Source organism: Dermacentor variabilis, chromosome 4 (assembly GCF_050947875.1).
Source record: "Dermacentor variabilis isolate Ectoservices chromosome 4, ASM5094787v1, whole genome shotgun sequence".
NCBI classification, from domain to species: domain Eukaryota; kingdom Metazoa; phylum Arthropoda; class Arachnida; order Ixodida; family Ixodidae; genus Dermacentor; species Dermacentor variabilis.
In genome coordinates, this window is record NC_134571.1 from 212,700,651 (window position 1) to 212,715,720 (window position 15,070).

General features: G+C 48.4%; 1 protein-coding gene across 1 annotated transcript in view; it reads left to right on the forward strand.

Annotated features, from left to right (window-relative positions):
- Positions 1-15,070, forward strand: part of LOC142578515 (transient receptor potential cation channel subfamily M member-like 2) — a 442,858-nt gene that overhangs the window by 39,589 nt on the left and 388,199 nt on the right. The window contains exon 2 of the mRNA XM_075687892.1: positions 1,313-1,531. Coding sequence (XP_075544007.1) covers positions 1,313-1,531 — 219 coding nt within the window. The remainder of the gene's footprint in view (positions 1-1,312; positions 1,532-15,070) is intronic.

The window sequence follows — 15,070 nt, forward strand, 5'->3', positions numbered from 1 at the left end:
CGTGCAAGCGACAACAACACACCACAGTTATCACGAAGTTACAAACAGCATGCAGAAGCGACTAAAGAAGCCACATATCGAAGAAAGCGCTCGACATTCTGAAGAAACAAGGAAATTTTCAAGAAATATGTATGGGCTTGTCCCCAGGGCACGAGTTCCTCCCGGGTAATTTAGTGACGGAAGGTGCAATCCCGAGCCGCGGTCACCCCTCGCGATGGCATTGCGAAAATATATAGGAATACTCCGCCACTGCAGACTTGGTAGGAGCACCTACCCAACTCTACAGACCTAGCTGACCAGAGAAGAGGCGTCGATGTTCCAGAAACTACAGACAGGCACATTCCCGCACGGCACCCTGTTGTACGCCATCTATCCTACAAGGTACAGTTATAGGTGCACCTTCTGCTCTGCTTCAAATAACCTCTATCAAATAGTACTGGAGGGTGGGTGCAACCCATTCATGTGACCCATCACGGGCCAAACTTGTAGCAGTGGGAGGCCCAGCTCACAAGCGCGAGCCCTGGGAACCAGCCTCGCCTGGTTGGCAGGGCTAAGCTATCGGCTCAGACCCACGGCATCCTGGACTAGGGACGCTGTCTATCTGTGACGATTCTGCCTGAGGCTTAGCTCTATAAATATAGTTGGTTCATCCTGTTCCCTCTCGTATAATGAGGAAAATAGCGCTAGTTTATTCAATGTAACACACAATCATTCCATCAGTGGGGCTATCGCTGTTCATCTTCAGAATGGTTCTGAACGGTCCCTTTAAAGCAGATTTCATGAGCAACCACTTTTGGAAAAGTAGGTTACCATCAACAAAGGAATCATCCTGATTCTAATCTTTCACGACAGCTTGCCGACTTTTACTTTGACCTTTGCTCCATTTATGCAAAAAGTAGAATGAAATAAATATCGCATCAACCTCTCAAACGCGGTGGGCGAAGTGATTTTCAGTACGTGTCATGTTTAGAAGTCTAATAACAGGGGCTGTATTTTCATTACAGGGAATTACACACGTTTCTGCTGTCAATGTGTGCACATGGCAGCGGTAGCAGCTACAGCAGCACAAAAATGTTCTTTTGACAGTCGTAGATTGCGTTTGTGCACCGACTACAGGTTAGTATTTACAAAGGGGCACGCAGCAAAGTTACAAAGAGCTGATGGCCTATGAGAAGTTTTGGTATGAAAAACGGGAAGTTATTTTCATCGCTCCTAGCAGCAGATGCTAAATGATATGAATGGGTTTGAAGTTCGCCTCAACCTATGAGTGTTTTCACCACCATAATAAAATACACTTACCTTGTCTTTGCAGGCGGCGAATACGACGGCCATGTGGATACTGACAAACGGGATCAACATTGGCATCGCCAAGGAAATCGGCTCTCGTGTGAATGACGAACTGGTGCAGAGGCAGATAATGAGGTGTCACAAGCACCCGCACACTGACTTCGAGAAACTTCCGCCTCTGTGCCTGCTGGGTATCGTGCGGGAGGACCTCCTCACTTGTGCCGACAAATTCGAGGCAAACAAGGTGAAGGGCCTTGCGTCTGCTCTCTGAAGCGTCCGCACACGAGCGTGCGAGAGTGAACGAGGTTTATTCGAACAGATCATTTTTATCACCTCAGGTCGTATGCACGAGAACGATGGGTGATATACAAAAGACATGTGCCAATTACGCTGCATCAGCCTTTTTCTGCTGAAGGCTGGTAACGATCCGTGTTCGCGTTGGCCCCAGTAACAAGTTCTAGTCATGATACTGGCATCATGCTCACTGTGGACGCCATATTGAACTTGTCTGCCGCCCGTAATTCTCTGGCTGCCTCTTACTTGTCTACCTAGGCTCTCGGTGTTTTCTATAGTAACTTGTGTGTTGGTCACTTGTTTGTCGGGTTCTGCAGCTTCAGCTTGCTCTCCTTAACCTCTCGACTCATGCTTAGTCCCAGTCTGATAGTGGCGGATGCCGCGTGGCTGGTCCTTGTAACGTTCAGCTCGTCGTTGCGTCTATTATGAATGTTCTCATCTTGTGCCTTGATTGTTGCTACGTGGGAACCTTCGGGGCTTGCACAACTCCTGGCTTCCACCTCGCTCCTGCCCTGTAGTTTTTGTAGCAAACCGGTTCCCCAACTTGGCTGTTCCGGGGGCTCTCCATATATCCGTCCGAAAACGGGCATGACATGATGTTATGGAACAGGCATCAAGGCGCTAAGCCAAGGAGCTTAGTGGCTGGTGTTTCCCCGCTGAGCCGAGAAGCATGGCGATACTACCGTAGAATTCTATTCAGGCGACCTTGCGGCGCCCCACCCAATCTCTTGCACAGTCCTAGCTTCATCGTTCTGACTGCCCTCTCCGCTAAACCATTTGACTGGGGATGATAAGGCGCGGTGCGTAAGTGAAGGACCCCATTTTCTTTCACGAAAGACTGAAACAGCTCTCTTATGAACTGCGGGCCATTATCAGAGACCACTGTTCGGGGAAGGCCGAACCTAAAGAACATTGTTTTTAGTGCCTCGGTAGCATTTCCGACGCTGGCTATCTTCAATGGGGTCACCTATATCCACTTTGTGTGCGAATCAACCGCCATGAGAAACATATGCCCGTCAACAGGCCTAGCATAGTCTATGTGCACCCTTGACCACTTCTCCATTGCTTCCGGCCACGGGATTGGCTCCTTGGCCGGTGCCACGCTATCCATTGCACACACACAGGGCACGTGCCGACATCTTCGATGTGTCTATCCAGCCCCGCATACGAAAGAATCGTAACGCACCAACTTTTCCCCTGATGTTATGTCTTGATGTATGCCTAACACGATATTCTGCGCAGCGACTGGAATTAATGTTCGATGGCCGCAGTAGCCAATACCATGGCCAGACACAAGTTTATGTCTTTTGAAAAAGAAAGGACGTAAGTATTCATTTGACTTGCAGTTTCCGAGGCCAGCTATCCCGGACATAGGCAGCTACTTGTTTTAGGGCGCCGTCAGCTTCCGTCATTGTGGACAATCTCGTGACGACACCGGCGTGGCGTCCAGATGCCCACCGAGAAGTATATACTCACGGGCGCCCTTGCTGATGAACTTCAGGGTACTATCATCGTGCGCAAGGCGCGCAGGTAACAGATGCTAGGGGCATCTGCTACCGGGAGGGCCTTTTCCAGCTTATACTCTTCTTGTACGAGTAACCACTGAGCAGCAGAGGCCACGTTGTGTGCGTGCGGTTAACAGCGCTGGCACGGGCTTGTCTGGGCTGCAAACTCGGAGGAGAGGCTTGTAATATGTAATTAACATGAACGTGTTATTGAGCAGGTACTTGCGGAATTGGGCTACGCCAAACATCACTGCCAGCGTCTCACGCTCAATTTGTGCGTAATCCCGATAGGTGACGGTCAGGGTGCGCGACCGGAAACTGGCTGGCCTCGAGTCTCCGTGGAGGTAGTGGTATAAAACAGCGCCAATGCCGTACGATCACGCGTTCGTTACCAGGACAATGGGCTTTTCCGGATCATAGTCAGTTAAAAATTTAGTGTCCTTTATCAAGCACTCGCACAAGCCACCTCGAACAATTTGCGACCTCAAACAGCATGTTTCTAATGAGCAGCTGATAGAGCGACGCGAGCACCATAGCCAAGTTGAACAGAAACGCGTTGTAATGCGTCACGCAGTCTATAAAGGAACGCGGCTCAGGCACATGTCCGCCTTGGCATTGGCAATACGGCTTTAGTGTTTTCCGCTTGAGGCAACAGACCGTCTGCGCATATATGGTGCCCGAGATACTCAACATATTTCTGTTGTATTTTACGTTTGCTTAGATGAAGCCTGACACCATGCTCTTGAAACGTCCGAAAGACTTCGCGCAACTTGTCGCAGTTATCCTTGAACGCCGATTTTCTTTCTTCTCACATGTTTTTTTTTTCGCAGTGATGATCCTGCATGCTTGCTGATTAAGTGTACATCTTTGTTTTTTTTTTCGTGATCTGTACAGCCTATCGACTTTTTTTTTACGACCAGAACGATCGGCATTGCCCATTCAGCGCTTACCACGGGTGTCAAAATAGCACTCTCAAAGAGGCGGTTTATGCCCGCGCCTATTGCTTCTTTCATCGCATATGGTATGGAGCGCGCTTTCAAAAAACTCAGTGCCCTTCCACTCTGTGAAGAAGGATGACCAGCGAAGCTATGTATGTGGGCCCAGTAATGGCGAACTGCACCTCCGCCGCGTGTCGGCCTGGCATTGCACTATCTTCGGGATCGGTCCACGTATGGGGAGTGCTTAACGCCTGCTTCACCTCCGCCGCGGGTCTTCGGGATCGGCCCACGTATAAGGAGCTTTTGGCTAACCACAACAACACGGGAATTTTGTTGGACGGTAGAGGTATACAGCTTCACTGTAAGAAATGAGATACTGCACCATGACGCAGTAGAAGATGAACGGGTGGCCCTTTGATCCTAGCTCATCCGAGAACAAATCACCGAACTCGCTAAGTGGTTCACTTGCACCGAGTTCTTTGTAGATGAAGACTTATCAGGTGTGAATTTGATGCCCATTGTGAGCAGGTGTTTACCGTTTTGTTCAAACGCTTTGATGACGTGGCGGGAACACAGGTTATGCCCAGAGCATCGCAGTACCATCAAGGGAGCTCCCAGAGTAATCCCGGTGTACGTTACTGAGACGTTCAGTTGGCCCTCGATGGGATGCTGACCGAGGAAGCGCATCAGTTGCAAGGATGTCCTCTCAAATGGAGGCCAGCGTTGACGGTGATTGGCTTATGTGGGCCATGTGATTATCGAGACAGTGGAACTCGTGCCTACTTGCATTCGAAGCGGCATTCCATTCCATTCCAGGGTACAGAAAAGTGGCTGAACCATATTTGCCGATAGTGCTTATATATTGTGCAGGAACTGCTCGTAGTCATCGTTGTCCAACACACGCCCAGTGAGCTAAGCTGCTCTGTTGACAGTGTCGTTGCTGGCATACACGAGCCAAGTGCCCTTTTCAATGACAACAGCAGCATTTTGCATGACGGAACTTGCATTTTCCCGCAGTAGGACTAGTTCCGCTGCAGCATGTGCACTACCCTTCATGCTGCCTGTCATGTCTGCCCACCGCATTTCCTGGTGGTTGAAATCTGCGGAACTGGCCGTTGTTCTTCAGCACATTAACCGTATTTGATGCACCTGCCATCTTTTCCACATTGACAGTCGCCATCTCTGCTGTACGTGCTGCCTATTCTGCGTCTTTCAGCGTGAGTTCTGTTTTGCCAACAATATCGGGCGCACATTCGTGTCGCGCAACCCACAAACGAGATGGTGGCTCGGTATTCTGTCGAGCGCGTCACAGAACTTGCAAACGTTCGGAGTCTTTCATACCTTGTCTATAAGTTCGTTCGCCGACTCGTCTGCAAGCTGACTTTTTGTAAAAAACTTATACGATTCAGCAATTTCATTGAACGTCGGGGCAAATCACTCACCAGGAGCTGAGTCTTCTTGCTTCAGCTCCTATATGTTAGCCGGTGTGCAGCGTGCAGCCAAATAATCCACTGTCCTGGTGCTCAGTGCCATGACGAAAGGCGCCCTACGATTATTCTCGGCGATGGTGTCGTTCACCTAGATGTGTGTATACGTTTCCCATTTGTCCACTATCTTCGTGGAAAGCTGATGGCCCCCTTTCGTAGCCATGGTCGCTGAGTGTCCCCTGGTTCAACGGCCTCGTCGCCACTCAATTATTCGGACACAATCGTACGAGGGTGAACGAGGTTTATTGGAACAGAGCCTTTTTCTATCCTCGGGCAGTATACGCAACGAACATGCGCGATATACAAACGACATGTGCCAATGACGCTGCATCACTCGCTAAGCAACAACGTCGTCATTGACAAGCCAAGAAGGAAATTGATGCATCCATCTATCCATTTATCCATACAAATGCAAACAAACCCACATGTGTATGCGCGCGCCCGCATACATACAACGCATGCACGCATAAACACACACGGACACATGCCGGCGCAGGTACGTCTAGTTAAGAAGCCGTTTGGTGTGTGGCAACAGCAGTTACCCGAGCTGACGGGGGAGTTTCAACTCCCTCCCACACATAGCTGTAAAAGGGGAACATGGGGGTTGAGCTCACGCCATGTACTTGAACCTTTAGGAAACCCTCGCTGAATCAACGCACACCTATGACCTCGGCTTCATCGAGACAGCACGTCTGGATTTAGCCACTCCGGGAAGTCGGCAGTCCTATTTCACTTATCCAATTCTTCCCTTTTTCGATTTCATCTCTTTCTTCCAATCTGCCCCGTTTTCTTTTATTTTCTGGTTGTTTCTTAATTTCCGGTCACTCCTGTGGATGGCCTGTCTTGGTTAGCCATATTTGTTTAGAGTGGCGATGTAGTGCTGTCGTTGGCAAAACTTGTCTACGTAGAATTTTTATCCCCTCTCCTTGCATGGCTCTGTTGCGGGCGGAAGCCATCACTGTGAAAAACAATGCGTATAGTATTGTCAGCTCATATAGGCCAACCAACACCTGATCATAACCTGGAAAAGATATGGAAAGAATCACCAATAAAATTCTTTCCAAAGACGCGCAAGCACTATCCCAAGTATCACGTAATATATAATGCATAGTCAGCATAAATCGCAAGAGCGATTTCGCTATTTTTTACCCCAAGGACCTTGACAGAGTATTTAGGAGAAGGATGCAAGGCCTGCATAATGGATAGCGACGATCTGCAACTCGAACTCTGAGACTGTATAGAGTATTAAAAACTAACCACCCTTAGGTTTGGCGGAAGTATTCTTTTTACAGGAAGCCCGCATCGATCAACGAAGACCGTCCGTGGCGTGGTATCTGAACACAACCTACTAAACCTCGTAGACACAGAATTGCTTGAAGGGGGGAAATATGAACATGTGATCAATGTTCAAATAATAACGGTAAGATGGCAAAACACAGAGAAATCAACACAGAAGCACATACAGCACAGAGCATAAGCACAGAGAAGCACATACAGTAACTCGGACATTTGCATCCAGCGACCTGCCCTAGATCATTAAAACTGCTTACACCAATCTAAGAGTCCTCGCAAACCTCCGCAGGGGCTTGAAGTGGCACAGATGGAGCTCCTATAAATGTGAACGACAGTCAGCTTGTGCATGGTATACTTCCAAAGGACGCATTGCCGACAAGAGCGAAGCTGCAGCTCAGTGTGTGAATTGCGATGGTGATGACCTAACGTATTCAAGATCCCGTACAAGATCGAAAAAAGAAAATGATATAATTAGGCTTGAGGTAAAAGGAAATGTAGCATGCAACAAAGCTTTTAGAAGATGCTAAGCTTTTCATGGCGCACCTTATGCTGATGTGGTGCGTACGGAGGAATTGTTACGCTAGCATCCACCACTTGTCCTGTCCACATGTAGCGAGCCCAAGGATGTTGCACCGAAAGAGCGGCGCGAGTGTTCGGAACGCCTGAAGAAAAAAAAAATAACCCATAACGGGGCCCGGAAAGTGGCCCCTGGTAAATAAGACGCATCTTTATTCTTGAACACAGAACACCTTTCATGGAACAATATGGCCACGCGATTAGTCCAGTAGAGTATTCGTGGATGCTACACAATTTAAATGACACTAAAGGACTAACATGAACATAACCCGAGGCTATTCTGTTTTCAAGAGACGAAAGAAATCAACCTATAAAATTTAACACAATATGCAGTAGTTCGTGAACATTGCGATGGTGGCGACATTGCATCCGTTGGCTGCGTTATCAGCATTATCACTGCGAAGTCTGTTGATCGTCAACACCTCAATGTAAAGACAAATTTGGCTGCTCAAGCAGCTTGGCCGCGCTACTTCATAGGCCCGTAAGAGGCTATCCAGTGCATGCGCTACCTCATTTTAATTTGGAGGTTAGATAATTTGAGACCCATGTGGACCAGTTTCCCGAGTCTTTCATTTTAAAAGGACGCCTGAATGCCCGTAGCACACCCTGGGGCGACTCGCGCTTTGACGTTGCAACGTAACAGGTCGCAGGATTGTGAACTTCCTTTTATGTTCTGTGCGGTCTTACTTGGTTAAAGAAGGACGAAGCTTTATACTACGATGCATCACTTGTGCTTTTTTGAAGATTTATGCATAACATGAGCATCAATGTTGTTACATCTCGACTGCATGGTCATCAAAAATCCCTATGGCAGTGGCCATTTCCGAATTGTCCTAAACCACATCCAATAAATTGAAACACCGGCGTATCCACCTCGCTTTAACATAGCCTGAACCGATTCGGAAACCTACACATCCCACCCATGCCTGAAGAGAGATGACATAATGGCTCTGCATAAACGATGGGGCCGCATACCCGACAGCTTTTATGATTGATGCTACGTCAAAGTCTATACCTCAAACATGTTAAACGTCTGGTTAATGGCACGTTTCGACCTGGAATTGGGAGTGCAGGAACGCTCGTAAAATCAAAATAAAGCATTGGAACATCTATGAGTGTTACCAACTGCAGAGAATCTGATTTTAAGAACATGAGATCGCAGGTAACAACACAGTGATAGGCTAAACGGATAAGCTTGAAAAAGTATCTAAAGAAATAAACTCCTATATCCATCAGAAAAAAGTTTAGAACCGAATAAGGAAACTAAAAGGCCGGCCGACGAATCAAATGCCATTACTAAATGATACACATTTCTTCGTCTAGCACACGAAGATGACTATCTGGATGCTCAGTTTGCGGAGGTACCTAGCGCTGGGAACTTTCCCAGTGAACATAAAAGGCACAAGGAGCTCATCGAAAAGAAACCACTCCAGCGCAAATTTAGTGAATGCCATGGCTCTAACGTTCCATTTAATATAGCGGAACTCATGCAACCCCCAACTCCTGTAAAAGCACTGCCCCGGGAGCTGACCACATCATGTGAGCAATGATAAAGCACCTACGTTCCGAGGCACGTATTGCACTGCTTTCACTGCCTAATTCTACGTGGCAGCTAGGTATCTACCCTCCTCTTGGATGGAAGCTATTATAATTCGTATCCTCAAGGAAGGCAAGAACCCATCTCGTGCCAGCAGCAACACATATCATTGACAGGCTGACTCTAAACTATTTGAAAAGATGAGAAACAAGTACCTGATGCTCTTCTTAGAGCACAAGCTATTACATCCATATCAGTGTAGGTACAGGAAAGGTAGATCGGCGACCGATAACCTTCTCCGTATTGAGTCAACAATTATGCATCTATTTAAGTACAAGTAGTCCGTTCTCTCAATTTTTTTAGACGTGGAGAAAGTTTGTGACAAAACATGGCGCTATAGAATCCGGCAATATTTATCTGCCATGAAAATCCCGGGAAACACAGTGAACGTCATTGAGAGCTACCTCTCAAATAAAGGATTTGGGGTAAGAATAGGTAATCATCATCATCAGCCTAGTTACGCCCACTGCAGGGCAACGGGCTCTCCCATACTTCTCCGACTACCCCGGACATGTACCAATTGTGGACATGCTGTCCCTGCAAACTTCTTAATCTCATCCGCCCACCTAACTTTCGGCCACCCCCTGCTACGCTTCCCTTCCCTTGGAATCCAGTCCGTAACCCTTAATGACCATCGGTTATCTTCCCTCCTCATGATATGTCCTGCCCATGCCCATTTATTTTTGTTCATTTCAACTAAGACGTCATTCACTCGCGTTTGTTCCCTCACCGAATCTGCTCTTTTCTAATTTGCTGCTTTTCTGCTTTACCCTTCTGTTTTGCCTCTACAGGTCAGTGAGCATGCATTGCAATTGGTCCCCTGAGTTACTAAGCAAGGCAATATCATCAGCGAATCGCAAGTTACCAAGGTATTTTCCTTTACCTCTTATCCTAAATTCTTCCCACTCCAGGTCTCTGTATACCTCCTGTAAGCACGCTGGGAATAGCACTGGAGAGATCGTATCTCCCTGCCTAACGCCTTTCTTTATTGGGATTTTGTTGCTTTCTTTATGGAGGACTACCGTGGGTGTGGAGCCGATATAGATATCTTTCAGTATTTTTACATTCGGCTCGTCTATACGCTGATTCCATAATGCCTCCAAGGCTGCTGAGGTTTCGACTGAGTCAACCGCTTTCTCGTAATCAATGAAAGGTATATATAATGGTTGTTAATATTACGCACATTTCCCTATGATGTTATTGATAGTGTGAATATGGTCTGTTGTTGAGTAGCGTTTACGGAATCCTGCCTAGTCCTTTGGTTGACGGAAGTCTAAGGTGTTCCTGATTCTATGTGCAATTGCCTTAGTGAACACTTTGTAGGCAACGGACAGTAAGCTGATCGGTCTATAATTTTTCAAATCTTTGGCGTCCTATTTCTTATGGATTAGAATTATGTTAGCATTCTTCCAAGATTCCCGTACGCTCGAAGTCATGAGGCATTGCATATACAGGGTGGCCAATTTTTGTAAAACAATCTGTCAACCATCGTTCAACAAATCTGCTATTACCTGATCCTCCCCAGCTGCCTTCCCCCGTTGCATAGCTCCCAAGGCTTTTTTTTACTTCTTCCGGGGTTGCTTGGGGGATTTAAAATTCCTCTAGACTATTGTCTCTTCCATTATCGTCTTGGGTGCCACTGGTACCACCTTGGTACCCTGGCATGTAATACCGTGTCCCAAGTGTTTATTCAGCAAACTAGAGTGGGGGGCACAGGGACGTGTGCCTAGCTGCAACCTCTTTGTGGTTAAAATGAACTGCCACAGTGCAGGCATAACCACTCACAATGCCTTGCTGTGCCAAGGTTTTATTATTCATTAAGAGTTTAGGTCTTGCAACCTTGTAATCTGTGAGCGACAGGTTCAACTTGCCCTAAAGGAAGTCTTAATCAGACGTTGAACGTCGCTTTAAACTAGCATTTCTTCCACACATTAGACATATAGTGACGGAGGCGAGATTAAGGCTAAGGATATATTTGCAAAATATTTACAACGAAAGCTAGGCCAAGAGATGTCTGATTCGGCCCACATGCAAGCGACCTCATTGTCGTCTTCATCGCTGTAGCAAACCTTGTATTCGTCCAGGTACTAGCTGCTCCGTTATATCACACTCGGGTGGCGGAAGCACCATCCTAGCGCTTGCTACGAAAGTGAGGAGCTAGAAGGGCAAAGAGCTTCAGCCTGGAAAGGTGAGCAACAGCATGTGGTAGCAACGAGGTCGAAGAAGCACCGGCATTATCTCGTAATTGATGTCACCAAGTAGACACAGCACCTTGTGCGCCCGGTGTAATGTGGGATAAGCTTCTGATAAGGCAAGTGGCGGCATGGCGACTGTGGGTGGACTAGAGAGCCAGTCATGAAGTGCGTACTTCCATGTCGGCTGTCGTAACGGAACATTTGGGAGTCCTGCGAAGCACATAGTCAGTCTTGGGCAAGTTGATGAACTTCATGACCTCGACCAACGACGTCACTGGCGTATTCAGTAAGCAAGTGAGGACCCGACGGAAGGAGAGTCTCAAATGGCAATGCGGGATGTCTGCCAAACAAATAAAACGGGGGATATTCAGCGGTGTCTTGTGAGAAATTGTACACGAAGAAATGGTAACGTGCTGTCTCAGTCACAGCGATCAGATACAACACACAGGGCTAGCCTCTCAGCGTTCGGTTGAGGCGCCCGGTCAGTTCATTCGTCTTTGGATGATAAGCGGTGCTGAGCCTATGTTAAGTGCAGCAGGCACAAAAGAGGTAATCTAGCACTTGAGAGAGGCAGTATCGGCAGCGATCGGTGAGGAACTGCCAAGGGGCGCGATGATGTAGAATTGCGTTGTGAAGGAGAAAGTCACCCAGGGCTGGGAGCATCTTGTCGGGGAGGGGGGATGCCCGAGTGATTAAGAAACGCGTGGCGTGGTCTGTCATTACCGCTATCCATTTATTTTCCGAGATGAACGTAGAGAAAGGGCCTAGAAAGTCAAGGCCGACGCGGAAGAATGGTTCTGCAGGGATATCAATCTGTTGCAGCTGGCTTGCAGGCAGAGCTGAAGGGCGCTTGTAGTGTTGGCAGCGTCCCCGAGCAGCTACGCCGCGGCGCACAGATCGGTACATGCGAGGCGAGAAAAATCTACGCCGGATGCAGTCGTATGTACGCGAGACGCGTAGGTGAGCGGCAGTTGGTACGTCCTGAAGCTGCTGAAGAACGCTTGAGCGTAGATGGTGAGGTAGGTCAAGCAGAAGCTCTGGTCCATCTGTGCTGAAATTACGACGATACCGAACGTTTTTGTGTAGCTCAAACAGGCGAACAGAACGGCCTGGTAATGGAGCGGTCGATGATGAGCCGTAAAGGTGTGTCTCGTCAGAGTTTAGTGTGAACATCATCTGAATCGAGGATGGGCAGTGCGCGGGCATCTGAGTCACGTTCAATGAGGTCGGAAGCACCGACAGGGGGGCGTTACAAGCAATCGGCGTTTGGAGCAATCGTTCAGATTTGTAGTGCACAACAAACATGTATTCTGGGATCCGAGTGGCCGAGACATCCAGACGGATCCTTGAGCAATGAGTATCAGCCGAGGGCATGATGGTAATCACCGAAAAAGTTCGGCCAAACAAGTAAAGTTGAAATTGAGTGACAGCCCACACTAAAGCCAGGCACTCGTGTTCAGTGATAGTAATGTTTGGTTCGGACGATGAAACAAGGCGACGGGCCAAAGTGAAGACACATTTTTCTCGCTGAGCTGTTTTTCGCCGAGGACAGCCCTAGTTCCATGACCACTGGCATTGATCTGACATTCTGTAGGCGATGAGGCGTTGAAATGGGCCAGTATTGCGGGTGTAGTCAATAGACGGAATGAGGGCAGACAACGAAGATAATTGTTCGGATCGCCACATGAAAGGAACGTCCTTCAAGAGTTCAGAGAGAGGGCGGACGATGTCGGCGATGTTCCGGTTAAAGCGACGAGATTATGAATATAATCCTACGAAACCCCAGACGTCTATATCTGAGCACGGCACGCGAAATTGTTGCGGTGCTCGCAAATTGGCGTGGTCTGTTTGAACACCAGCAGCACTGGCAAGATGTCAGAGCGTGGTTATTTGGCGTCGCGGGAAAACGACACTTCGCAGAGTTCAGCTGAAGATTGGCTCGACGGAAGACAGCAAGAACGGCAGATAAACGGGTGAGGTGGCTGTCAAATCAAGGCGAGTAGACAATGAAATCGTGTAAATAGCATGTACAGATGGGCCAGTTATATCCCCGCAGCAGAGAGTCCCTCATACGTTTGAAAGTTACGGGGCCAGTACACAGTCCAAATCGCATTACCTGTGAATTCGAACAGGCCATCGGGCTTAATAACTGCAGTTTTTTTGCTGGGTCCATAGGGTCCATTGATATCTCCAAATAGTTGGACCGAAGGCTGATTGACAAAGAATATTAGGCTCTATGAAGGCAGTCGAGGGCGTCATCGATGCGAGGCCAATGGTAGACATCTTTCTGTGTTACTTTCTTCAAACTCCAATAATCAGCGCAGAAACGCCAGCTGCCGTCCTTCTTTTTCACGAGAAGGACGGGGGAGGCTCACGGGCTAAATGAAAGTTTGATGAAGACTTTTTAATCATATTGTTGAGCTTGTTGTTGATGACTTCACTCTCATAATGTGATACGCTATATGTGTGCTGGCGTATAGCGTTGCTGTCACCAGTGTTGATACGATGAGTCACGACAGACGTTTAGCCTACTGGGTGATCGCGAAAATCAAAGATGTCACAAAACGACACAAGAATGCGGTAGAGGTCTCAAGCTAGAGCCTGGGTCAGCTCTAGAGCGATTATATTGTTATTGTCGTCTTAAGACGAGGGGCGAAATTGGCGGAGGAAGGAGGCTGTGAAACATCTGTATCCAAAGCGGCAGTCTTGCAGGCATCAAGCGCGCAATTGGTGGTCGGCGACTTGTCATGCGGCATAATTTTAGTAGGCAGGCTGATGTTAAGAAGGGGAACGACCACTCTAGTGTCAGCAATTGATAAAATGGCGTGAGCGAGGGTTACGTCGAGCGCTAGCAGAACGGCAATAATGGAAGACAGTATGTATTTTGCCATCGGGAATATCATATCAAGACGTCAAAGAAACGTATGTAGCAGCTTGAGACGCCAAACGAACGTGATGGCGAGGGCATAATCGTGGTGGTATGTCGGCTGTAATATGGGGAAGATGGGGCAGGTCAAGCTGAAGAGCACCGGCTGCACAGTCAATTAGGGCAGAATGACTGGGCAAAAAATCGATGCCGAGGATTAGGTCATGGGTGCGCTTCCCAATGACAGCAAACTCCATTGAATCGGGATGACCAGCAAGGCAGATGCGGGTGGCGCACACCCCAAGAACTGCAGGATTCCCTCCATCAGCGACGCAGAGGATGCTGGAGGCGGTAGGTGTGAGCACTTTACGAATACGACGACGATGAGCACTCATCACAGAGATGTGCGCGCCAGTGTCGATCAGCGCAGAAATAGTGACGCCTTCAAGGCCAACCTCTAACAAGCTTCGTCTCATCGGCAGCGTCAGAAGAGGATTTGTGGTGGGAGTCGCCAGTGCTTAGTTTTTCTGATAGGCACGTGCAGGGCTAAAAGGGGATTGCGGCGGGTGAGTTAGCGGTGAGCGAGACGACGCGCGACGGCTTGGAGGCGAGCGTGACTGGTGACCACCCGGCGACGGAGAGTGACTATTTATCCTTGTAGGAGCATCGGCGTTGGGGAAATACGACTAGGTTGAAGGTGGGAAGTGGTTGCTGTCCGACCGATGGGGCACCGGTCGGCTCGATGTCCGACCGATGGTCCGACCGATGGGTTGGGGCATTCCATGGGGCAAGGACAAGTGAGTGGCGCACTATAGGCAGTCGTGACCGGTACGGTGACAAGTAAATCATTAGGGTCGATCGCAAGTGGTTCGCCGCGCATCAGGGTCGCGAGATCGCAATAGCAAATCGCTGCTCTCGATAGTATAAGGGCGGACGCCATGAAGTTTGTGTTAGGCTGTCCACGGCGCAAACACATTGAATGCCCATGTTTGGCGAGCTCCTGCGTTACAATTGCTTCGACGAATGGAATCG